The sequence below is a fragment of the Dipteris shenzhenensis genome, chromosome 27 (assembly GCF_047967505.1).
Source record: "Dipteris shenzhenensis isolate YYH24624 ecotype China chromosome 27, Dip_SZ_1.0, whole genome shotgun sequence".
NCBI classification, from domain to species: Eukaryota; Viridiplantae; Streptophyta; class Polypodiopsida; order Gleicheniales; family Dipteridaceae; genus Dipteris; species Dipteris shenzhenensis.
In genome coordinates this window covers 3622501-3649748 of record NC_141622.1, presented here as the reverse complement: position 1 = coordinate 3649748, position 27248 = coordinate 3622501, and the positions used below count along the sequence as shown (strand labels likewise).

At 40.3% G+C, this 27248-nt stretch overlaps 1 protein-coding gene across 7 annotated transcripts in view; it reads right to left on the bottom strand.

The window, feature by feature from the left end:
- LOC147883751 (hyperosmolality-gated Ca2+ permeable channel 1.5-like) overlaps positions 1-4439 on the bottom strand; it is a 50681-nt gene extending 46242 nt beyond the window's left edge. The window contains exons 1-3 of one of the 7 annotated variants that reach the window (XM_087399028.1): positions 4054-4439; positions 3902-3951; positions 3367-3732 (exon numbers count right to left, since the gene is read on the bottom strand). In XM_087399028.1, the coding sequence (XP_087255154.1) occupies positions 3367-3680 (314 nt within the window). In that variant the 5' untranslated portion in view covers positions 3681-3732; positions 3902-3951; positions 4054-4439. Of the gene's footprint in view, positions 1-3366; positions 3733-3898 lie in introns of all 7 variants that reach the window. The other 6 variants (XM_087399027.1, XM_087399030.1, XM_087399029.1 and 3 more) reach the window with 6 other exon arrangements.
- Between the last annotated feature and the right edge of the window lie 22809 nt (positions 4440-27248).

Here is a 27248-nt window from a genome sequence, read left to right as displayed (position 1 = left end):
GTGAATCTAGGTGTGTGGTGTGTGATTGAGAGAATCATGGAACTGCTTGAGAGATTTGTGGATCTAGATGCTCTACTGAGCTCACATGTGATGTCATTACTGGATGTAATTGGAGCCTATATATTGGGCATGTCTCTCTTGAATAAACTCTCTTTTGCCTCACTTGTTGAATCCTTTTTGCAACTCCAACATCTTCTGCTTGATTGCAAGTTGGCACCTAAGAAAATATCCGTGATCAATTGAATTTGGTCTTGCTCCCTTTCAAATATGATGCCACTTTTTGAAGGCATGTAGGTACTAGGATTGCCAACATCTCCTAGTCATACACATGGTAGTGAGCTCTTTGTCATCGAACTTTTTGCTTTCAAAAGCTATCACCCTATGCTCTTGCTCAAAAACAGCCGCCAATCCTTTGCTACTAGCATCTACCTCCAAAATAAATGACCGTGAAAAGTCTGGACATACAAGCACTAGAGAATGGGTAGGGCAAAGGGGCCAGTAAAAGGCAGTTGCCTTTAAAATGTCAACAGCCCCCCATTACGGAGGTAGGTGCCACCCTTGTTATTGCCCAATACTCCTCATAGAAAAAGATGACATAGCAAGTTCTCCTTTCACATTTTTTGAATGAACAATGCCTCAGTACTAGCCCTCGCTTGACCTAAGCATTGGCTCTCATAGTTTTCTATGTTTTTTGGAAATTAGCTCCCTATTACTACCTGATGAAGGCGATAGCTTCGAATTTGAATTCTAACTTCGTTTTGCCATGGATTAGTGCTAAAAAGCTAGGTTGCAATAGCACAAGCCCCTCTACCCTAGGGCAAATTTTATATCTTCAAAGCTGACTTGTGCTTCCTTTGACCACAAAAAGGCATCTATCTTCAAGAGATGTCTCTTTTTGCAAATTGCCATATGAATTATTTGTAGAATGAGACAATCCGCTCAGCTGAGTGGGGCTATGTGGGATCCACTCTAATCATGTTCTTGCTCAAAATGTGCCCAAAATATCAACGTCTTCTAGCATAGGAGTGTACTTGCTGGTATTTGCATATAATTGTTGCAACCTCAATATTTTCGAGCGCCTATCTAACATGCTCGCTGTGCTCTTGTTCCTCGATGCCTAAAAGGTGGTCATTGCATTAGTTGATCCAAATGGGAACTCATACAATGTAATCTAGTTTGTATCTTGACCTCAAATCTCTCGTTGTGAAAAGCAGAGCACTCTTGAGCCCATCATAAATCCTTGGGATTGGAAACCTACCGCCTTATTGAGGTGTGTGAAGTCAATGCACATATGGTATAAGCAATCTTTCTTTTCAACCAAAAGCGTTGGTGAGGCCAAAGGAGAACTGTTGTGAGAAATGAGATTCTTATCAAGCAACTCTCACTCCACCTTAAAGACATGATACAAAGCCTTGACGGGCTTGCTCCAACTATGGCACAGTCAACATCTCTCTTTGAAGATAGCTAATGTGGCATATCAACAAATATGTCAGTAAATCAATATGGCAACATCCTCCACACGTGGGACATTGCTTGCATGTGGCTCAGCCAAATCACTATAAGGCACTTCTTCTTGAGTTCTCTAGCCCATTGCCTTGCTATAAGCAGCTGCATTTTTTGGGATATGAGACTTTGCAATACCATTGTTTTGCATTTGTGTGCAAAGCAAAGAACATCAAACTCCCCCAAAGACTTCGTCTTGAAAAGTCCACCCATATCCAACACAAAGAGATCTCTTGCAAAAGTATATTCATGTGAGTCAGATCAGCACAGCCTGCTAATCATTGTTGTTCATTGGCAACCTAGACTCGCAATCCTTGGTCAATCTTAACGAATGCAAGTCTTACTTTCTACAAGGTCTTAGTGTTGATGAAAAGTTGTAGGTACTCTCATTGCCCATTGGCATAGAAACAGTCCTAAAATTTGATCAATATGTAGAGGGATATTTGATCAATATGTCGAGGGACATCCCAGCATAGCTCTAGAGAGGTGTTACCCTCAACATCATCCCATGCATGGAGTAGCATATCATCGCAATGCTCAATTGAAGCAAATCTAATAGCCCCACACAAAGTGCTAGCAATGGGCTGAAATTTTGACTTTGCCCTCTTACAATCTTGCTATCATATGCAAGAGCACTCTATAGAGTAGTGCCACTTGGATCACAAGGAAAAGATGGACTAGAATTCATACAAAGGTTCATCGCGATATGAAAGGAAGGCAATGACTTAAGCTCTGGTACAAATCGCACGCTAACAACTCCGGCTCCAAGAGCTTATCAAACCGTTGTGTTATGCCTTCATGGCACTCTTTCATCTAATTGATGCTTTGCACTCGCCCATCCACCAGCTGATCAAGAGGCATCCGCAAGCTGCCCATGAACAGCTGAGTTTGGCTATCGTAGTGTTTCTCGTTTTGCATACTTCCTAAGGCCACTTGAAGCATAAATTGGCCCTCTTTTTGCTGCTTAAGATGGCCATAGAATAATTTGTAATGTCTAATTTTTATGATATAGAAGTAGGCTTTGCGTCAAATAATTCGTATGGCAGCCCATATGGCTTTGCATAGGGTGTTGCCTGATACTGTTGAATACCTCGGAAATGTGATGGCTGGAACCTTTTAGTCATGCCATTCCAACATTTTGGGCTTTTCAGCTTCCAATGTATTTCTCTATGTGCTGCCCCCAGTATGCTTGTATTTTCTTGAACACTTTGCTTCAAGCGCCTCAGCAAGCGAGGCAGCTCGCTTGCTGGTTTTAGGCCTGTGGGCCATCACATCAGATGCCAAGGAAGGGTGCAACCCCTGAAAATATTGCAGTAACTTCCCCCTTCGGCATGACATGTACAAAGGGGGAAAGTCTCCAAACTGTCGTGTATATCCTCAACCATGCCAGTATGGGATAATGCATAAAGATCAGCCAGATGCTGCTCCAAAATGAGCAGAAAAACAAAAGTGTTCACCATCAAACCCTTAAACTGGTCTCCCATGATAGGTTTGTTCGGAGGATCTTGCATGTAACGCCACAAAGTTTGGGCAGACCCCAAGCATCATCCTTGCTAAAGATCACATAATGATCAAATGGCATTTTATTGGTGAGGTCCTCACGTAGAGCACGACATACCCACCTGTAGAAGTTATTAAAAACAAATTTTGCCAAATGAATCACCCATGCAAGGGTTGTCCAAGCCACTTTGTTGAAATATTTTTACAACGTAAACTATCAACGCAGTTTTCAAAAACGTGTACCCAATAATGAAAACAGAAGGGGTAAAGAAATGCAACCCAGTGAGCCATTCCTTCAAAGCCTGAATTGGTCTAATGGTTGTAACTTGTTACCCTTCACAAATATATGGACTCGAGGCTTACCCAAGGAGATATATGCGCAAATAGATGGCAGAATCAAAACCTGCGTGCTCAATCAGCTCAGGCTCTGGCATTCTTAGTGCGTCCCTAGTCCAGTCTAAAAAGTGAAGGTACACTTTCCAGTTCAGATTCACGATGTTGGATATGGATCGTCCTGCTTTCTGGGCACCATGCCTCACACCTTTCATGTACCATTTTGGGAAATAAACTCTATCATTGAAAGGTTGTAACCGCAGAATGGCGAATGCCATCAGAAAGACGAAAGAACTGATGACATTGATAGCAGCGGAAACTCCCAAATCTGAAAGACTCGTCATCTTTCTAACTCACTGTTAGAGAATTCCGCTTTGAATGGATTACGTTCACTTCCTGTTCCACCACAATCAAAATAGTTTATTCAACACCGCATCTTCCGCCAATCTGTTAAACGTAAGGAAAACATCAAACATGACAATATGTAAGGGAAACAGAAAAAGAGCGAGGTGGGCAAAATTTGCGCCATCCTCTTGCCGACGAAAAGACCCACAGCACTTACAACCTTCGATGGACTCCAGCGATAGTCGGCCGTCGTACATCAGAAAGTTGCGGCTACAAATGATCGCGGGAAGAGTGGAAATTAGCCCCTTTCAATATTGGAACTGTAACTTGAATTCAGAGATGTTAAGAAATAAGAATCGTTTCCCAATGAACCTGGTCCGCAGAGGTATTATCAGATCATGCTGAAAGCGTAGGCAGAGGTGGAGCTAATGGGATACAACAAGGAAGGGAGCCCGGAGCTCTAGAATATCAGCGCTGGAATTCGAAAAGAAGACCCTTAGTGCGGGCGTAAAGGCAAAATCTCGGAGCTGGAGTGTGGACCTGCGGGCATTCAAATTCGGAGAACGTTTGATGGCATGTCGTGGACTCTCGAGAGGAGCCCTGGAGCAGCGGCAAAGCGTGTGGCCTCCAATACAAAAAGCTAGGTGGCAGGTGGACACTGGGCGGAGCGTCCCACGCATTTTGCGGATTGCAACGCCAATGCAACAGAAAGGCGTGCAGGCTTTGGAAGTGCGGGCGTGCGTTGTCACCTTGTCAACTCGTTCGTTTGTATGAGTTTATGAGACGATGTCGTTACGCAAACGCTTCATAATACATCGTCCCCTCCTCTCAACGGCACTGATATCACATCCAAAAATGGCTCTCCTCTCTTCGCTGTCCCTATTCTCCCTCTCTCCATCGCTCCCCCTCTCTTCGTTAATACTTTGCATTGTTTTGATATTTGATTGACCTATCGCTGTGCTGAATTAATTAGCTTAGCCAACAGCTGAGAGAAAGAGGCAAGTGAGAGAAGTAGCCAGCTAAGAGAAGGCGGCTTGTGGCTGAGAGAGTCAAAGCTAAGAGAGAGAGAGAGAGAGAGGGGGGGGGGGGGGGGGGGGGACAGGGGAGAGGGATGGAGCTAGAGATTTATAGAGGGAGAGAGGCACTTCAAGAAGGTTCGAGAGAGCTCGATCTTATTGCACAAAGCTTAAATCATAGCTTAATAGATCATATTGTGCTAAGAACCTTAGCTTAATTCTTCTCGCGGCTCAGCCACCTAACATTAATAGGTGAATAAAAATCGTCGGGGGGGCCTATAGACTCTGGTTCTCTTTCCTAACATGCCACAACCTGAAATGTGATTCACACAAGCCATGTTTGTTTATTCCTCACTCAATATTCAAACTAACAATATGTAAATGTTGAAGTAAGCTTGTTGTCAAAGCTAAACTAGCTTGAGCTACACCATGTGCATGTCTTATGCAAATAGTTTTTCCCCCCCATAAAAAAGGCCTCTATTAAGTATGAAAGAGCCTCCAAGCGCCAAAGCTCATGGGAGAACTACATAATGCAAGGCATGAGGAAAAGCACCCTAAAAGGGCAAAACCAACCTCATGCAAGAGAGCTATAAAAAATCCACCAATGTTGAGGCTGATTATGTCACATCAACCCTTTAAAGGACTCTGAGAAAAAAGGGAAGCCAATCCACTCCCTGAGGAAAACAATCCTCCTGGTGCCCAAGAAGATCCCTATTGCTCACCCAAATGGCCATCCAAGTGTGTATAGTATGTGTCCAAATGTGTGTACACAATGGACCTTAGGACCATCCAAGGCCTTTCTGCATCTGGATCTCCAATAGTGTCATACTAATATGCTTGGCAGAATCTCCTAGGATGTATCCACAGAGGCATATGCATGTTTATAAGGAGAAGCAAGAACATCATCCAGAGACCATGACTCAACCAAATGTTGACGAACTAAGAGGGCCCAAGAAGAGTCATGTCTCTCATAAAAGACCCGAGACCCCAAAAGAGAGAGCCAAGGCACCAAACCCTAGGTCATGAAGAGAAGATAAGGAATAAAGGTGTTCAAGACAATAGCAATTCAAACGATGCTTGCATGTTTGCAGTCCCATAGCAATGTTGAATAGTATCTTTAGCAAAGAGGCAATGAACACAAGTAGGATTTGCCCCAAACATAGACTTCCACTTGCTTGTTGCAATCCGCCAATGATTAACATAGTAGTAAACTAATATTTAACCTCCTTGAGAGTTAAGAGAAAAACCTTTAGTGGACAAAACAATATAGATTGAGTCCACAACTCAATGTACAACCAATGATAGAGCTAAAAATATCAAGCCTTTGCATCGTTGAATTAAAGTATGTAAAGCGAGTAAGTTCAGATTGCATTCGAGCAAGCCTAGGGATTCTTTTAAGAAACTTTATTTAAAACTATACTTGCAATCAAATTTTATTGAAGAACTTCAAAGGGCCTATGGTTAAAGATGATAAACTTTTTATGGCAAGCAAGAAAGCTAAGAAAGGGAGATAGACATAAACAATGACACCTAGTCTATAAGGGACTACTATGGGCCAAGAAAATGAATCTACTCACAAAAATGCTACGACAAATATCCTATGAATATGTAAGAGGACAAATGATTGAAAATGAAGAGGTTACTTAAGGAAAAATGCTATATTCCTAGCTATGTGAAAAGGGTGCACTTGGAATATAACTAGGCCTAAAATTAGAAGGGTACTCTCTTGGAGTTTACCTATGTGACGTAAACTTATAACAACATGAAGGGAAATTAATACAAATAAAATTCCCTTAGGAGAAGATGCAACGTTCAAGATTTGTAATTCAATCAAAAATTCGAAGCACACTACATTGATCCAATATATTTTTTCCATGAAGTGGATTGCATGATGGGTGAATATAACCAAAGTTGATTGTAGGATGCCTAAAAGAATTATATATTGTGCATTTTTTGATGACGTATTAAATGTCATTGAAATACATAGCATCATTGCTCTTTTCCAATAGGAGAAGATGCAACATTCAAGGTTTGCAAACTGAATTCACTACATTAATATCCAAACTGAATTCACTTAATATCCAAAGCACACTACATTGATCCAAAGAAATGGCATTGAAATCACATACCATGAACATCGCTCCTTTCCATTCACTCAAAATGTTCCGTGTACTAAATATACCTCAAAATGAACAAAATCAAGTCATTATGAGATTGGGGGAAAATGTTCTAGCTCAATATTCCATGTATTAAATATTCCAAAAGATACAAACATCCATAAAACTTCTTAATCATTGTCTTCACACTCATCATCCACAAATTACGACTGACATGTGAATGTTCGTTGCTCTATTGATCATACCGCTTGTCTTTCACCATGGCGCTACCCATTCCTTCAGCATATGAAGGCAAAACACTACAAGGGACACAGTTCAAACAAGAATAAGTTCAAATTCAAAAGTGAAGAATACAATGGTGAAGAAGATAATGATGTTAACCATTCTCTTATCCCACAATCAAAAGGAAAATCAAGATTTGGGTTTAGGGATTAAAAAAGCCATATCAATAACTATTCCAGTGGCAAATGTTTTCAATAGTAATGCTTATGTACTGGCGTGTCCTCCCTATAATGCTTGATAGAGCAATACTCATTCTTGTCTAGAATCACCACTCTTCTCACCACCAAAAGGTCTTAGACTCGAGCACATCTCTCCATCCATGTTAGGGACGGGTCTGGAAAAGTATTGCAATATTTTAAATCATCATATAAATCAAGGAAAAAAGGCATATACTTATCAAGTAACATATCGATATATTACATTACCTACAATGGGACATAGCGCGGCAAGCCATCCACTATCTCCCAAACTAGAAGCAATGATGATGTATTTGTTGTAGTTGAGAGATCTGTATGTAGAGAGTGGTTTTATTGAAGTGTGATGTGGCAGTTGGACTAGTCAACCCAACATTAGGATAATGACAATGTAATGTAGAAGTGGCGTGTAAGATGGAAGGCCGAGCAATGCAAGAAGATGAAGGTTGGTTGAATGTAGGGAGCATCCCTTTTCATGTATGTCTTTGCTTCACTTGCATAAACACTCATAGTTTGGTATTAAAGCTCACGAGAGAGCCAAGAGAAGCTGCATAAGAGAAGACATTTGATGGTAATAAGAAAAGCTTCGTTGCTGGCTGAATGTGATCTGCCTTGGCAAATCTATCTCACTAACAGGCCTTTGACACTAACTCTACATCAATCAGTCTCTGTATGAGGGGAAGAGCTATGTACATGGTCGAGCAACCCATCTATGGGGATTTTTTATCATGTTTTCTTTTCAAATTTTTAGACATGACTCCCTCGACAAAAGCCCATCTGAAAGCTGTGAATTAGTGTTGCAAGATTCGGTTAAGAAATCCACATGAAGGACATAGATAGTGTGTTGGGGCTACAAGAAGTGCACATCATGCATTGCAGATAGATACACGCATTCACAAAGGCACTAAATCGAGAGCCAACAATGCTCGAGAACTTTCCAGCTTAGATAAAGCCGGAGGGATGCGATGAGTTAAGATGCAAGAATGGAAGAAGGAAAAGTGATTGCAAGAGATAAAATCTAGTATGACATCATCAAGTAAAAAAGGAATTCTAAAGGAGACATGACGCACACATTTAAAAGAGAAAAACTGTAGTCAACCTATGTAGCAGAGATGTGATAAAGTTACAAGATGCGAACTCTTGTGTAAAGCTCATTTAAGGCAAGAGAATATTGCGAAAGGGAGAGGAGAAGGTTGTTTTGCTGCTACCCCTTCAAGGTTGACAATAAGAGTTGTCTACCGTTGTGTGTAATAGAGTGAGAATAATTAGTGGCTGCTTCTTTTATATCAAAATTTCAAGACTATCACATTATGGAGTGAATATCTGTGAAGATAGTGGGAGAGAAGGAAGGAGTCTCACTTGCGGCTTTCTCACATACACAATGGGGGAATACACACAAAGGTGGAGGCTGAAAACAATTTTCCTCTTCTTAGTTGTGTAAGCCAAAAAAACTCAAGTACAAAGAAATAGAAGAACCCTATAGGTGGGTCTCAAACCAAACTCAGCTAACTAAGGTGGCATACTAACTGAGCCACGAACTAGAGTACATAAGGATAGCTGTCATCCAGCTATTATTCGTGGGCGGTGTACCAACCGCATCTGTAGCTACCAAGTCGGTGACATAAATGCACAACGGTCACCCTGGCATATCACGAGTGGAGCTCGATATCTCAACACTCCCCCTCGAGCTCAATCCCAATTCCTGCACACCAAGCATGTCTCTGAACTTGCACAGCTTCTCTATGCCCAATGCCTTCGTGAATATGTCAGCTACTTGATCCTCTGTGCTGACATAAACTAGATCAATAAGACCTAGTAAAACCTTCTCCCACACATAGTGATAATGCACCTCAATGTGCTTTGTTCTAGTATGATAGACTGGGTTATTTGCCAAGTGTATATTGCTCATGTTGTCATAATAAATGACAACTGGCCCATCTGTAGACTGATGCATATCATAAAGTAGCTTATGCAACCAAGCTACCTCACATGCAGCCATTGCTGCACCCCTGTACACAGCCTCTGTGCTCGACAAGGCAACTGTAGGCTATTTCTTGCTGCTCTAAGTGACGTTCACAGAACCATCTGCATTGTGCTTGACCTTATAAACCCACTTACAGCCAATTGCATTCTTGTCTTTAGGCAAAGGCACCAATTCCCATGTAGCATTTGCTTCCAAGGCATCCATTTCTTCATCCATGGCTTTCTCTCATTTTCCTTTTCCCATGGCTTGCTCAAAAGAAGTGGGTTCTGGTTCTTGTATCACTTTGACCATATAGGCATAGTGAATGGCTGTAAATCCATCATATTTCAGCCTATCCACAGGATACCTAGTCTGGTAGACCTGCGCAAAATAGGCTCACTTCCAGGTGCTCTCAAAACATCCCTGGTCTTCCTTACTCGAGGTGTAACAACAAAAAGAATACCCAACTCATCATCAATGCTCTGTTCTAAGCCACTAGATTCACCATCCACATAAGAGTGACATGCATTCACATCAAACATGGGCTGATCTACCTTCTCTTTTCCTTTTTGTGATACCTGCGTACCACTATCTGCATTGCTTTGAGGAAATTCTCTTGATCTCAATCTGCCTGTCCATAGCGAAGTATGTGAACCACTGCTAGATGACACTACAGGTCCACTAATATTTTGTGATTGCTGTTGTGAATTCTGTGCAGCATTACCATTTTGTTCATCTACATCAATCATCACATTTACTGGTTTATACCAGCTGCTCATCTCATCAAAAACATCTCTGCTCACTGTAAACTTATGAGTAGAAGGGTTATAGCATCTATACCCTTTCTGCTATAGAGAATAACCAATAAAGATGCACTTCTCAGCTTTTGGATCCAACTTGGACCTCAACTCATCTGGCACATGAACATAGGCAATGCAACCAAAAATTTTCAAATGAGAAATATCTAGTTTCCTACCAGTATACATCTTCTCTGGCATCATGCCATATATTGCTGCAGTGGGAGTCTTGTTCATTATGTAGACTGCTGTAGCAACTGCTTCAGCCCAATAATAATCTGGTAGGTCTTTTTCATTTAGCATGGCCCGAGATACCTCTCCAATATGCCTGTTTTTCCTTTTTGCAAGTCCATTTTGCTGTGGGGTATGACTGCATGAATATTGTTGCTTTATGCGATGCTCTTGCAGGAACCTTGCAAACTCATTTGAGAGGTACTCTCCCCGTCCATCTGACCTTAGGCATTTTATTTGTAGGCCTGTTTCTTTTTCAACCATAGCTTTAAAAGCTTTGGAGTGCCCAAACACTTCACTTTTCTTTTTCATAAAATACACCCAAACTTTTCTGCTGTAGTCATCAATAAAAGTGACAAAATAATGACAGCCTCCAATAGATGTAGCTTTAGTAGTCCACACATTAGAGTGGATTAATTCCAATGGCTTCTTACTCTCTTGAACATGCCTAGGAAATAGTTTCCTTGCCTGTTTTCCAAATTGACAGGCTTCACATACCTTATGCATTTCTGCAACCTCGAATTTTGGCAATCCTGCAACAATATTTTGGGCCTGCATTGATTTAAGTCGTTGTACATTAACATGACCAATGCGTTCATGCCAGATATCAATATCTGCAACTACACCAGTCCCATGTGCAAACATTGCTGCACTCAATTCATGCATGTCCACATCTAACGTAAACATCTTGCCCTTCTTCTTTCCTTTTGCTATCAAGCGACCGTTATTTTTCATATCCTCAACAAAGCATCCATGAGGATTAAATCTGACCTGCAAGCCCTGCTCAACCATTTGAACAACAAAAACCAGGTTCTTGGTGATGTTCGGGACATGAAATACATCAAACAAGGTATTTCTTTTTCCCATCCTGCATAGACAAAGGAACTTTACCAATCTGCACAATAGGATGTGCAGTATCATCACCAGTCTCCACAAATCTTGGTCTTTCCATTTTCCTTGCATCTTGCATCCATTTTGCATGACCTGTCATGTGGTTTGACGCACCTGAGTCAACATACCACACATCATTGCTTTCTTCTGTACTTGTCACAGAATTGGTCATGTGATGCACCATAAACAGATGCTCATTTTTGTCATCACCCTGTCTACTAGAAGATGCATAATTCCCTTGCTGCAATTTTCCATTCATGATGTCATTCTGCGTTTTGTAGCAGTCTTTAGCCATACGACCCATTTTACCATAATAGTAGCATTCAACATTGCTGTTTGCATTTTGACCTCTCTACCATCCACCACGGCCTCTTTGGCTCCCCCTGCCTCTAGAGTTACCACGTCCTCCTCCATAGGACTGGTTTTCTTGAGTTTGCTGCATATTTTAATTTCTACCACGGCCTCCAGATCGGCCTCCTCTACCTCTACCTCCACCTCTTCCAGCATTTGAGTAGAAGACAGCTTCTTTTGAAGTTCCTCTAAATTAGAAGAGCAAACAACTCCTCAAAATCAGGAAATTTTTCACGGATGGCAATGGATGTCCAGAACTGTGCATAATCCTTTCCTAGACCATTCAAGGTCACAGAAACTAAATCATCATCTTCCACTGGTGACCCAATGGAAGCAAGTGCATCTGCAATTTTCTTCAACTTCACGTGGTAGTCATTGATGCTCATGTTTTCTCTCTGCACATTGTGCAACTCCTACTTGAGCTGCATTTTCCTGGCTTGCGTATTTGTGTTGTACATTTTTGCCAAAGTATCCCATGCCTCCTTTGGTGTACTTGCATCCTGAATATGCACAATCATAGAATCTGAAATACTGATAGATAGCCAATACATAACTTTTATGGCTCTCTCATGCCATCCTTTAAATGCCTGCATTTCCTGTTGATTGGGAACATTAGGAAGAATTGGCTCTTCTTCATTTCCTATAATGAACTCCCAATAGCCTTTTCCCATAAGGAAATTCGTCATTCTAAACTTCCATGCTTGGATGTTGTTCTTGTCAAGCTTTTCAGTGACAGTCTGTGAAAGAGAATCAGACGCCATTACAAAACACTGCAAAAAATTCTGTCACTGCAAAAAAACATAGCTTCTGCCTCACACAGGCAAATCTGCAAAACTGACGAAAGTGGTATTTGACCACACAGTTACTTCCTAGTGACGATTTTGTATGAATAGGCAATAAGGATGATTCTGTAACTCCCAATATCTATGTGCACAGGCATACAACGCAATTTCTACAGCAACTTTTCACCAACCTGCAGAGCAGTGATTGCACAGCAAAAGCAGGGCCTTTTTTTGAGTGCCTGCAAAGAACTTCCGCCTTTAAAACGGGCCCCGAAATGGCCTCGAATCAAAAAAATAAAGTCAGCCAGGGCTTTGCCCTGACCCGCAGCATATACTGCCCTCTCGCCACACTGCAAAGGGCGTCTCAATCTGAGACAGTGCACTCTTGCACTTCCGACTGTGCTACCTGCAGAGATTTGCTCCCAAACTCGAAAAAGGAAAGCAACACTGGTCCTCTTACCAGGACACCGCAAACTTGGTTTGCTTTCTTGAGCTCCTTACCACAAACCAGGCTCTGATACCATGTGAAGATAGTGAGAGAGAAGGAAGGAGTCTCACTTGCGGCTTTCTCACACACAATGGGGGAATACACACAAAGGTGGAGGCTGAAAACAGATTTCCTCTTCTTAGTTGTGTAAGCAAAACAAACTCAAGTACAAAGAAATAGAAGAACCCTATATGTGGGTCTCAAACTAAACTCAGCTAACTAAGGTGGCATACTAACCGAGCCACGAACTAGAGTACATAAGGATAGCTGTCATCCAGCTATTATTCGTGGGCGGTGTACCAACCGCATCTACAGCTACCAAGTCGGTGACATAAATGCATAATGGTCACCCTGGCATATCACGAGTGGAGCTCGATATCTCAACAATATCTTCTAGACCATGAGGAATTGAGCTTATTGTTGAACAGGAAATTTGGAGATTGTTAGATGCACTACAACTTTGCTTTTGGAAGAAGCTCGATCGGAATTATGCATCATAAGATATGAGGCCTACAAAACAATAAAAAATTTGTAGTACGTACTTTGAGATAAGAACCAAACCAATTCAAAATTTGGCAAAGCTTGTAATGAGAAAATGCCTTGATACCAGAAGTGATGGGTGCCCAGATTGTGATGCAAATGCCATATGCCTCGCATGTTGTGAGAGAAAATTTGGTGACATAACATTACTTTTCATTGCCTTGAATTGGGGTGTTTACTTCTTGCCTTTGTTAGAAGGTTTGCTTACATACAGCTTTAGGTTCAAGCATGGGAGAGTTCACAAGTAGCCCAAATTGATTGTGAAAATTTGCCAAAGACAATTACAGCATGTGGTCATATAGAATGGAAATTTTTCTTATGGGAAATGTGGGACTTGGCGCAACTAGTCAAGATCGATGCCCTAATTTACAATAAGTAAATCCCATGGAGCAGGAGAAGAAACACTATAAAGAATGGGTAGAAAATCCAAGAAAAGTGCTACATTGTATTTCATTATGCATGTCAAAGATATTGATACCTCATATAAAGAAAGCAAAAATTCCAAAGGATGCATGGGACATAATCCACAAGATATATGGCACTAGTGCTAAAGCTAGGAAAATTCAACTCGAACAAAGACTACACGGTGTATGGAGAGGTAGTAGATCCATCAACTGATTATGTGGTCGAGATTAGACAAATAGCTGAAGATTTAACATCCATCCATTGCACAGTAGAGGATGATGATTTGGTGTTCATCACATTGAATGGATTAGGCCCTCAGTACAAGTCATTAGACACTTCTATTCCAGTCAGAGGGGACACGCCTGACTTTGAGGAGCTAGTAGCACTATGCATGACTGAAGAGGTAAAATTGGGCTTAAAAGACACTAGTCTCAGTGGCTCTAGTGTCATTGATCATGTCTTTTATCATGATAGAGGTAGAGGCTCTCAAACAGCCATGGCGAATCTTTCAAATGTAGAGGACATGACAGTCATGCTTTTGGACACCCCTTTAGTAAAGGGAATGATACACATAGAGATGGTTATGATATGCCCCGAGGTAGGGGGGGAGGAGTCCCCAGGGTAGAGGCTTTGCTAGCTCACCCACAAAAGAAGATACATGCCATCATTGTGGGAAATATGGGCACTATGACAGGGATTGCTACCAAGTAGGCAATGATTCAGCCATTATGTTGGTCATGATGATGATGGTGGATATGCATATAGAGAAGGTATGAGTAGAGGCAGGTTTGGTGGCCACCTATTTGCCATGGAGTAAATAGCCTGATACATGCATGCAACAAAGATGTGTGGTACATTGATTCAGAGTGTACAAATCATAAGACATCTCATGAAGAATGGTACCCACAATCACTAAGATCTTGCCTCTATTGGTCAGATGGTAGACCAAAACATGCAAGAGATATTCGATAAAAATGGGTCTTTCATTCATGAATTTAGAGGTGAAAGGCAAGGTAGGACAATTTCTAGAGGCAGGAAAGAAGGTAGAATGTTCACTTTTGATGCAAGAGAGCCACTAACTCATCATAGATCAATATATGCCAAGGGAAGCAAAAAGGATGAGCAAGCTGAATTGTGGCATAGAAGGATAGGCCATGTGAATTATAGGGGGTTGAAGGAAATGCAAAGAAAAGAAATTGTTAGAGGCCTATTAACATTTGGACACTTGGATTTTAGGCACATATGTGAAGCCTGTTAGTTTGGAAAGCATATACGGCCGCCTCTTCCAAGGAGAGAAAAAATTAGCAAATATGCACTTGAGTTGATCCATACAAATATGAGGGGTCATTGTGACAATGTGTCCACGAATGGCTCAAGATATTATATCACTCTTTTTTGTGCGGGTGACATTTATAATAAATCACATCAATGCACGTCTATTATGAGGGGTAGTCATAGACATACAGATGTTGTTAAACATTGTTAGGAATCGTTTTTGCTTCCTTTCTTCAACAATTATAGATTGTATTTTGACGAGCATAGAAATTCCACTTTAATAAGTTCATCCTAGAAACAATAATTATTGTACTACATCCACATGATGGCTATCATAATGAGCTACATAATTACTTTAATTTATTGTTTTATCAATATGACTTGATGTCACGGGTCAATGGCCCTAGTCGTTGTTTGCTGTCAGATCTTCCTTACTACCCTGCAAAAATCTTTCAAGGCTAAAGAAGCAGATCAAAAGTATAGGACAGATAGAGCTTGCAGGTGGGGAGACACTCTCTAAGATTAGGGAAGTCTTAAGAATGGTGGCTCAAGATTCCCCCAAGGATCAAATCATGATGACCCTTTTGGTGGAGATGGGTATACTTGGGTGTATTTGATGAAGCACAAGAATGAATCCTTGCCCATTTTCATGAGGTTAAAAACTATGGTTAAGACACAAGTGGGAAGATACATAAAATGTTTGAGGTCAAATGGAGGAGGAGAATATATATCTGTTGAGTTTGTGATTATTTGGAGAGTCATGGCATTAGGAGGAATATCACTTGTAGGTACACACCACAACAAAACAGTGTGGCCAAAAATAAAAATATAAGTGATTACAGAGTTTGGTAGAGCCACGATGAATGAAATGAATGTCCCACTTTACTATTGGGTAGAGGCAATATATATAGCCATTCACATTATGAATGGAACACCCATATCAATGATTCATGGCATGACACCATTTTGTAAACTTTGGGGTAGCAAGCCTATGGTTGCATATTTCAGGGTGTTTGGGTGTGCATACTATGTTACATGTGAAAGAGCAAGTTAGAAAGAAGATGGATGCAAGGGCTATTAAATGCATCTTTATTTGAGTATGCTAAGGAGAAAAAGGATACAGATTTTGAATCCACAAAACAAAGAGATGTTCATCAGTAGGGATGTCGTATTTTCTGAGAACGAGGCTTGGTATGCACCTATTGTAGCAATTATTAATGAGAGGGATAATGTTGATGTGGGTACGCCCACACATAAAATTGTGAAGCAAGTTAGCCAAGAATTGTCAAGTCTTTAAGACAAGGAAGAGAGGACAAATATTAGCCCTTGGACGGGTAGATTGAGAAGCAATGCAAAGGACAAAGGAAAGGATAAAGTGTACGAGGATGCCCATGCTAAAAATTCAAGTGATGCTTGCATGGACGAAGAATATGGTTTACTGTCTATGTTTGGATTCAAGAGAATGGCTGGAAAATATATGCCACCACATGTGAGAAGAGGGGAAGCTGAATTACAGCCAACACTAAGGAGATAAGAAAGGGTCACATATCCCACTGAAAGGCTCACATATAATGGGTATATGAAGATGCATTATGCTTACATGGTGTCAAGAATTCAGCTTGTGGAGCCATCAACCTTTGAGGAAGTGGTTCACACAAGAAAGAATGGGTGAAAGCTATGGATGAAGAAATGCATCCTTGGAAAAAAATGAGACATGGGAGTTGGTAAAGTTATCTCCTGGTAAGAAGGCCATTGGATCAAAATGGGCATACAAAGTCAAATGCAAGGCTGCTAGAAGCCTAGAAAGATATAAATCAAGTCTTGTTGTTAAGGGGTATGCACAAACTCAAGGGTTAGATTATGATGAGACTTTCAGTCTAGTTGCTAAAATGACAACCATGAGAGTTGTGATTGCTTTGGTTGCCAGGGATGGTTGGAAGATTTATCGAATCGATGTTAAAAATGTTTTCCTAAATGGAATGTTAAGAGAAGAGGTGTATATTTACCAACCACAAGGCTAGATCCATCCAAATTACCCCAATTGTGTGTGCAGGCTGAAAAGAGCCCTTTATGGATTGAAATAGGCCCCAAGAGCTTGGTGTGGAAGGATGAGAAAATTTCTATTAAGTATGGGGTACAACTAATCAAAGCTAACTATTCTCTTTATGTGAAGCATACAGACCATGATTTGGTGGTGATTGTGATCTATGTTGATGACCTTATCATTACAAGTGATGATAAAGGAGAAATTGCAGCCATTAAAAGGAAATTGGCAAGAGAAGTTGATATGAAGTACTTGGGACAGCTCAAGTACTTTTTGGGGATTGAGGTAATAGATACACCTACTAGTGTATGCATGATGCAAAGACAGTATGCACTAGATATGTTGGAAAGATGTGGAATGATGGCACGCAAGCCTATAGATACACCACTTGATCCGAACATTACATTGGTAGATGATGGAAAATATATTGAGGATCTCAATCTTCAAACGGAAGCTCTCTTTGTTCTGCAGCCTGAACTTGCTCTAAGCTTCTCTCTATCTCTGTCATAGATGGTTTGGTAGTGTTATGCAGTGTGCCTAGTGAGCCAGTTTATGCAAAAACTGTGTAAAAGCCATCTAGATGCAATCAAGAGAATATTTGGGTAGGTGAAAGCTACCTTAGGATATGGTATGAGAGAAACAAAAGAAGGATATGTTTAAATGCATGGATATACAGATGTTGATTGGGCAGGCAACATAGGGGTGGATAGAAAATCCACTAGTGGATATGTTTTTTCTTTGGGCAGTAGTGCAGTCAGTTGGTGTAGTAAAAAATAGTCAGTTGTTGCTTTGTCCAGTACAAAAGCTGAATATAGAAGAGCTAACATAGCTGCCTATGAGGAATCCTAGCTGAGGATGCTACTTTATGATTTGGGTATCATTGTGGATGGAGCAGTTGCTTTATATTGTGATAACATAAGTAGTATCATACTTGCTAAAAATCCAATTTGTCATGCCAAGACTAAATACATAGAAGTGTACTACCACTATATTAGGGAAAAGGTGGTAAGTGGTGAGATTGACATGGTTTACGTCAAAACAAATGACCAGGTAGCAGACATTCACTAAGGCATTACTAAGGGAAAAATTCCAACATTTCAGAGATGTATAGGGAGTATGCCCATGTGCAAGCTCTTGTCCTTGTTCCATGATCTTGACCTCCCTAGAGTGTCTTCATCCTTGGGTGGTTTGCGTTGGTCATCTTGGTGGTAGAATGCTGCATATAGATATTAAGTTCTTGTGTCAACACATTAACCCCAAAAAAATCTAACCAGCCACAAAAAATGGGCAACCATGCATAGACATAGAGTACATAGATGTAGCAGGGTTGGAAATCACAGTCTGCCCCCTTACAATGTCACAGGAGGTCACTTAACATGCCATAACTCTGCAAGTAGGTGAGATATCTAAGTCATTAGCAAGTAGGTGAGATATCTATAAACTATTGAAATTTATGCACAAAGCATTGATAGAAGAATAATAATAGAGATTAGTAGAAAGAAAGAATGAATTGTATAATTAAAGACAACCCGATGAGCCCCTTGATCGAGTTCAGTCTTCTTGGTAGCCAAATTTTCAGCCTTCCCAACACCTCTCAGTTCACTAGACTCTGTTATCGTTACAATGTGAACATATGCTTTCTTCCCTCTAATTGTATATCATCACAATATTGGCTAAGAGTATAGTCAAGAAATGTACTTGAGATGTACAAGTAGCAACAATGTTGGCCACAGTCTTGAGCTCCTCAAGCTATAATGCCACAATTTTCTATCTTTTCCAAGAAAACCTCACCATCTAACCATCTTTATTTACAAGCAAATGCATAAGAACAATGAATTTCACACAAGCAACATTCTAAATGGTGAGCAACAAAGAAAAATATAGAGTGAGAATTGGGCTCACCCGCTGTAAGGAATATTTGAATGAGGCATATAATCTGATCTATCCCCACCTTGATCCCCTTCTTCAGTATTAGTATAAACAAGAGGCTTCCTCTTTCCCCCTCTTCTCTTTGGAGGTGAATTGACTTTCTCTTTGCTCCTCCCTCTAATCTTGGAGGGGAGGAGTTGTATTTGCCTAGTATCCATCTATAGACAAGAATAACAACCATTGCACATTGCACTTAGCATAGAATAGAAACAAAAAAATAAAGACATAAACATTGCTTCAAAGTAAAAAATCCCTTGTTCATTGAAATTGTTATACATGACCTTTGAAATAGCCTCTTTCTCCAAACCCTATAGGGGATATTGAAAGGCTAAAAATTTTTCAGTTGGAGGGGTAAAAATTTCTGTTTGAAGGGAGGGCCATCCCAAGTAGTAAATATTCAAGGCTCTTATTGAGTCTTATGTTGTCTACAAGATATCTCCTTGCATATGGCACGTTGTTTTGAGCAATGTATGACAAAAAATTCATAACCTAAAAAAAAATAAATGGCATCATGGCCTCTAGGGAAACCCCTCTACCCTTTTTTTAAAACTTTGTAGGGCCACAAGATTGCCCATTTAGTAACCCAGCAATGCCAATTGAAGGGCAAAAAAATTTGACCAAAGGGGGCTCCCAAGAGACCATGATATTGAGAAGAAGGGGCTCCTAAGAGACCGTAAATGGGCAATCCTTGGGCCCTATGAAGGGGGGGAAAAAGGGCAAAGGGGCCCCCTAGGAGATTATGATATCATGACTTGCTAGAAGCCCCCTCTACCCATTTTTCCCCCCATCATAATGCCAAAGGATTACCCATTTATTAGCAATGGAGATGCCTCCCAAGATAGGACATATAGGATAGGACATAAGAATTCCATTCTTAGGATGTGTGAAGTCGCCATGTCCATGAACATTAAAAAAAGTGATTTCTAATCCATACCTATCTCAGATTGCTTGGTTCCTATGAAGGGCATGCTACAACACTTTGTGGGCATTGTTTTAGTGCTATCAAGGGCCTGAAAAATGGCAAAGGAGTCTCCTAGGAGGCTGCAATATCACAACTTCCTGGGAGCCCCCTTAGCCCATTTTTTTGGCCCTGCATAGGGCCCAAAAAATGCCCACTAATTGCTACATCAATGCTTTTCATAGGCATAAAAAGTTGCATTGGAAGATCCTCCATTCAAAGGCCTCCTATAGTACGCATTCATAGGTCCTTCAATTGGCCGGTGTGGCATAAGTATGTGTTATGTTTTTGTGCTAACAAGTTCCCTTCAAGGAAATAAGAGATGTAATGCCTTGCTACCATGCAAGCACTTGCCCAAGCATATGGGAGAAATTGACCTACAAGGTTGACCATTATGGATTATCTCTCTTATCTTTTCCACCTTGGAATACTCATCAACCATATGCATAGCCCCTATCATAGAACTTCCTCTCCTACTTATGCATATTCCACACATTCCCTCTTCTCTTTTGTATTTCCTTCTCCCCTTTTAGTATCTCACATGAGTCTTTCCCACATCCCCACATTTGATCTACACCACCACAAAAGATTAATACAATGTTTAAAAAGACACTATGGCATGGCTCACAATCTCATTACAACATCAAGTCCATCCTAACATTAAACATGATCTCAAGTATTGTACATGTATAATAAAGACATCACAATGTCACTAAATTTCTAGCATGCCAATAAGACAGTGATGGGAAGATGCCACCTAGTTAGACATTTTAGAATGAAAAGCAAACATACACGGCCATTGGACTTCATCTCATAAAGCCATGTTTTGTAGAGAGGGAAACAATAGCACGAGATAGTGGTTGGTAAGCTTAGTCTTTTCCCACAAAGAATTAAGTTTCCAGCATCTCAAGTTGCTTTGATAATTAGTTCAAGCACTTTGGATTCCATGGTTTATCATCAATGACATTATTATAGTAGCCTAGGGTTGATGTGTCTGCATGTAGAGCATGTTGACATGGTAACTACCTATAGATGACTACCTCAAAGTAGCTCTATGGTAGTATCCTTCTGTTATCTTGGCCTCTTTTCTTGCCCAAACCCTATGGTACCCATCCATGTTGATGTGGTAGCCTCTATGAATGCCACATGGATCTACAAAGGGTTATGTTGCAAATCCATGACTTGCTACTATGGATTTGACCTTGGCAGAGGGTTTGGCAATGCTTGAGTTTTCCTTTTGGCTAGATAAATGGCTACAGGCTAATAGATGCCCATGACAAGAATGGATTTTGATTGACATTTGGTTAAGTATGTCACTAAAGGTCTACCATGCCAATATTAGGGATAGGCTTTTTGAGGCTTTTGCTCAAGTGCACCATAGCATCTATACCTCATGGCATGAATTGTACATAAACCAATTAAAAATAATTGTTGCCAAAAGGCCATTCATACATAAACAACAAAAAAATATTTGGTGTAAGTTGTCTTACGCCTACCCTAGGAAGGGCCAAAAATTTGAGAAAAGGAGGCTCCCAAGAGGTCTAATATTGTAGCTTCCTAGGAGGCTCCCTTTCTCATTTTTTAGGCCCTTCATAGGGCATGCATAATAGCAATTTAGCCAAAGTTTAATCCAAGCACCCTTCAAACTTTGATTTTTCTTGAAACAAGAGAAGTAATGCCTTGTTGTTGCTATACGACCACTCGATCAATCATATTTGGGGAATTGCTTTGGCCTACAAGGTTGACAATAGTGGATCTCCTCAAGAAAAGAAAGAAATGGTTAAGGACCTTTCAAAATATTATGAATAGCATGGATATGGATGCAAGATATATGCAAGACAAAAAAACTAGGCATTGGAGCCTCCATGGAGGCCGTGATATCATGGCCTCCAAGTAGGCTCCTTTGCCCATTTTTTGGCCTACATATATCTTGAATTAAAGCCAAATCCACAATATTATTTGGGCATAACAAAATTGGACTAGGATAGGCCATAACAACACATTCATTAGGCATTTGCAATAGCCTTTTTAATCCCAACCCACACCTCTTTGCATCCCATGTCCCCATAAACTAAAAAATAAACTTGCTCCCAATCCTTACCTCTTTGGCAGTGCAATTCCTCTATGAAGGGAAATGCTTTAGCCCTATGAAGCACCACCAACATTTGCGAATGGGGCTCCAAAGTGGCCACAATATTGTAGCCTCTTGGGAGCCCCCTCTGCCCATTTTCGGGTCTATCATAGGGGCATAACAATACCGATTTATTGCCCTATAAATGAAATATCATTCTAGGATAAGGTCCAAGTGATTCCATTTATTGCCCTAGCAATGGAGTATTTGAGAGTGCTCTCAACCAAAGTGGAATGGAAGAGGGTGAAAGAGAGGGAGAGTCAGAAGAGAGCCACAAAAGTTTTGGTGGGTGTAGAACACCCTAATATTCTATGTCATCCATATATATATGTGTTTGAGTATTGTACATAATTGGGGTTAGCACTAGTTTGGTAGAAAGACATAAAAATGTCCTAGAGCACTTTATGTCCTGTTAACTTAGCCACTTTCTAGCATTATTCAAAAGCATAAATAAGGTATTTTGGGGGTTTTATTAGTTGCCATAATAGCCTAAATGCTGAAAAAAACTTGGAATTATTATGGATTGGAACTTGCACCTATTACTTTGAGTTCTACCTTAACTTTTAAGGTCAAATTAACACCGATATTTCAAGCTATTTAAGGTCAAACTAACACCGATATTTCAAGCTATTTTCTCAAGTTTTAGATAAAAATACATATGTTTATATTTCCTTAGAGCTAGATAATCATATTCATTATGATCTATGGCCTTAAATGTAATTTTAGTGAATGCTGATGGTGAGGCAAATTTTGTTTTAACAAATTATTTGACATGTCTAACAAGCTCCAAACTCAACCATACTTCGTATATGTCTCCAATAGGCTATTATGGAGTAGCATGAGTTTTTAGCGGAGCTAACGTCATGTAGAACACCAAATTCAAATCATATATTGATTGTTCCTTATGCTATAATTCACACTAAATTCAAGTTACAAGGGTTAAAGGATATCATAAGAACCATCATATGTTTAAACTATACCTATAGAGTGCCTCTAATCATGAATGAGTGATACTAATTTAAAAAAGTTATATGTAGAACAATTATATCCATGATAATTCAAAACTATAAATATGAGATTTAATGCGGAAGTTGTTTTGGTAATTGATATTAGGAGCACTTAATCTCTTTTAGTTTTAGATGTGGTGACTTTCCCATAATATGGTATAATGTTGTTATACTTAAGATATGATGCTTTGTGGGCTATTATGTGTAGTATATAAAGATGCTTATTTATGAAATATGACTTATACTGCAACCTGCTAGGCTAACCACTCTTGTTAATTGATAGATTACTCTTGCCAAAATTATTTTAATAATTTTTTGTCACTCTTAGGTGTCCGATATACTTATAAACACTTTGTAAAAAATGCTAGCTCCTTGAAATCAATTTTATTCATAGGCACGCTAGATAAAGTTTCAAATCTCAATACTGTCTGGGTGAAAGCTTGTGTTACCATACATTTGTGAGCATTTTGAAATCACATGTAATAGTTTTTTGTGCTCCTTATATTTTTAGATAATAGTCCTATGAGTCTAATCTTAAGCTCAAGAGAGAAAATCACCAAAAAACACATCTACAACAAGTTGTGAGTTTTTTGCCAAAACCTCAAAAGGACACTTTTATGTCCTATTATGCTACCAAACTAGTGTTAAGGCACAATGGCCTTTAACCCCCACAATCTCACACTTAAAGGACAATGTTCCTTTAAGGGGGAACACCCATTGGACATACTATATAATGCCCATCAATACACGACAATACTCAAACAGCTGACTAGGTAGACTCTTTGTTAGCATATCTACAAGATTATCATCTGTATGAACCTTGACAAGCTCTATGCGCTTGTCCTCAAAGACGAAGAGCAGTGCCGTTGTAACAAAGAGAAATCAAACAAATGCTCAAGGTGAGGAGGTCGGGAGAAGGAGCACAAAGAAGATGCAGGGCTCAAATGTAAGGGCCCGGTAGTTCCGGACTCAAGTGTGCAGAAAGGAAATCAAACAAATGCTCAAGGTGAGGAGGTCGGGAGAAGGAGCACAAAGAAGATGCAGGGCTCAAGTGTAAGGGCCCGGTAGTTCCGGGCTCAAGTGTGCAGAAAGGATGCCAAGACGAAGAGCAGTGCTGTTGTAACAAAGAGAAATCAAACAAATGCTCAAGGTGAGGAGGTCGGGAGAAGGAGCACAAAGAAGATGCAGGGCTCAAGTGTAAGGGCCCGGTAGTTCCGGACTTAGTCTTCGGTTTGCGAGCACCTTACGTCGGACCCGTTTCCAAGTCCCAGCCTCCCTTAACGTCTCTGCTGATACCAAATCCCCTTTACGCGCAGCTTATCCAACACAACCCCTGCCCGGGCCGTCCACCGTTTTTCCCCACTTAGCACCACGCCCCACTGGGTGAGCCCTTAGGCTTCAACACTTCGGTCTGCAAGATCACACGGGTCTCCAAGACCCACAGGAACGTCCTCCGCGCAACGTCCTGTTTAGCCCACGTTTCTTTCCCAGTTAACGGCCGTTACGTGGGTCGGCACGTTAGACCCCTTTGGGCAATCCCAATGTCCCGGTTCGGTACCCAAACGGTTCATAGGATTGATGATAAGAGAAACACACAAGATTGCAGTGTCATTGCTAGCTTTGAGGGAGCCAATGGAGCCATGGATGATTATTGTGGCATAATCCAAGATATTATTATGCTTGACTTTCGACGCTTCTTTGTGTATGTTTTGGATGTAAAGTGGTTTAAGGACGTGGTGGAAAGAGGCCCTAATGCAACAATCAAATGCCATGCAAGTGGCTTTGTAACTATTGACTCCACAAAGTTTTGGCAAAGTAGGAAGGATACACTAGTACTATCACAACAATGTGAACAGGTACTGTGCACACATATAAAAATACTCACTTTTAAATATTTGATGCAAGAAAAGTAACATGATTGTATTTGTGTTTGAATTAGGTTGTCTATCAACCAATGGTGGATAATAATAGATGGTGGCATGTCATACCTATTATGCCACGTTCCAAAGTGATGTATAGTACATTTACTAATATGGAGCGTATGGAGGATGATCATGGCCATGGACGTGATGATGACCGTGATACAAGAGAGGAGGATCATCATGAGATAGGAGATATAGATATTGAGGCCGGCATTACCCGTGAGGATGAGCCTACCATTGGAGATGTTGATTTCGATGAGCACATGAGTGGCACAAGTAGTAGTGGGTTGAATGTATTTGTAGATCTAAACACTTGTTTGGATTTTGAAGTAGATAGTTTGGCAAGGGTTGATCTCATTGAGGATGAGATTGAACCGTAGCCCCACAATTGATATTGGCAAAACTAATTTACATATTGTCTCATTCTCCTCATTTCACTTAATTCTTGTATATGTGGGCTTGCAAAAAATTATGTGCTTTGGTAATCATGGGCAATGTTTGGAAAGCAATGATGTACACCAAAATCTCACTTTCTGTATTCTCTGGAGCGCGTCTACTTATGCGTCTAAATGCACGTCTGATTCTTAGTGTACACGTGCAAATAAACGTGCAGATAAACGCGCTAATAAACGAGATGTTAGATGGGCCCGTATTTTCTCAGACCAAACGCGCAAATAGACGCGGTGATTTACGCGCAAATAGATGAGCGTTTAGCCACGCCTATAGACGCGCCTGTAATTTCTCTACTAAAGCAACACCTATAGATGCGCCGCTATTTTGCACGTCTACCAAGCGCGTCTATAGTTGCTTTGTGTTGTTGTGAAACCTAAACATTGGGAGTGATCAAGATAACACTTGCTCTCCAATTAATGAAAGTGAAAATCAACACACATACAACTTGGGTGTTACTCATCAAAAAGCAAATAATTTCATTATTTCTACATAAAGCACATAATACTATCAAATCATGAATACTTTTAGAAAATATGATCTTTGAACAATGAACAAAGAGAAATTATATTTGATGACATCCTCCTTCGCAAGAGAATCCATCCTCATGAGAAAATCAATATTTTTATTACTAGGGGAGCAGGAATTGGCAAAACATACCTTCTTCTACTCATAGTTCAAGAATTAGTAAGATTGTATAATCAAGAAATGATCGATAGTGACATTGACTTACTAAAGGTTCTCATGTTGGCCTTCACAGGAAAACCAACATACAATATTAATGGCATCACAATACATTCTGCACTCTACTTACCAATTCATAGTAAGAACTTGACCACACTCCCACGTGACAAACTTGACGTACTAAGAGCACTACGAAATCTCTCTCATTAGAAGATAAACCCTTAACTTTACTGACCTTAGCTTGAGATCTCTAGAAACAAACTTTGAGGACTTCTTTGGAGGTGTGGACATCATCACTTGTGGGGACTTCTACAAAGCAAAATGCATGGGTGTTCAAAGAGAGTGATGAGACATTGGATACCATTGCAAACACATATTGGCACAACAAAGTCAAATGGCATAGGCAAAATGACAATGATTTTAGAAATTTGCCTTGAACTCATTTAGAAAATATTTCCACACATAAGAACAAATTGACAACATGAACAAGAAATGTTTTCATCCACCGCCCAAAGACCATACATTCCCTCATCTTTTCTACACAAACCCACAAATGAACAACCACAATGAAACAATATTTGAACTTCCACAAGCCTCAAGGCAAAGCATATACAATCCATGCCATAGATCACTTCACTAAGAATGTTTGCAATAGCAATCTTGGAGGACCCCAAAGCAACTGATGGTCTCCGAATAACCATACAAATAAAAGAGGGGATGCTTATAGAGCTTTGTACAGGAAACATCAATCAACATGATGGGCTTGTTAATGGCGTTGATGGAGTATTCATGAGTATGAGCACATGTAACCAAAAAGAAATTGTATGGGTTAAATTCCCTCGAGAGGACATTGGTCTACAAACACGATGAAAGAACATGGATGCATACTCCACCCACATCCATCCACAGTGGACCCCTAGCTTCCATATTTCAAAGGAAGTTCCAATTTGACCTTCCAAAACAAGCATCTTAATAAGAGAGCAATTCCCTATACAACCTATTGGCTATTGCAAGAAAATACAGTCGAGCACAAGGACTAACCATGGATAGGTTGGTTTTCTCTCCCAAAGGAGTGCGTGCAGATGACCTTGCATACACTGTCCTATCCCGT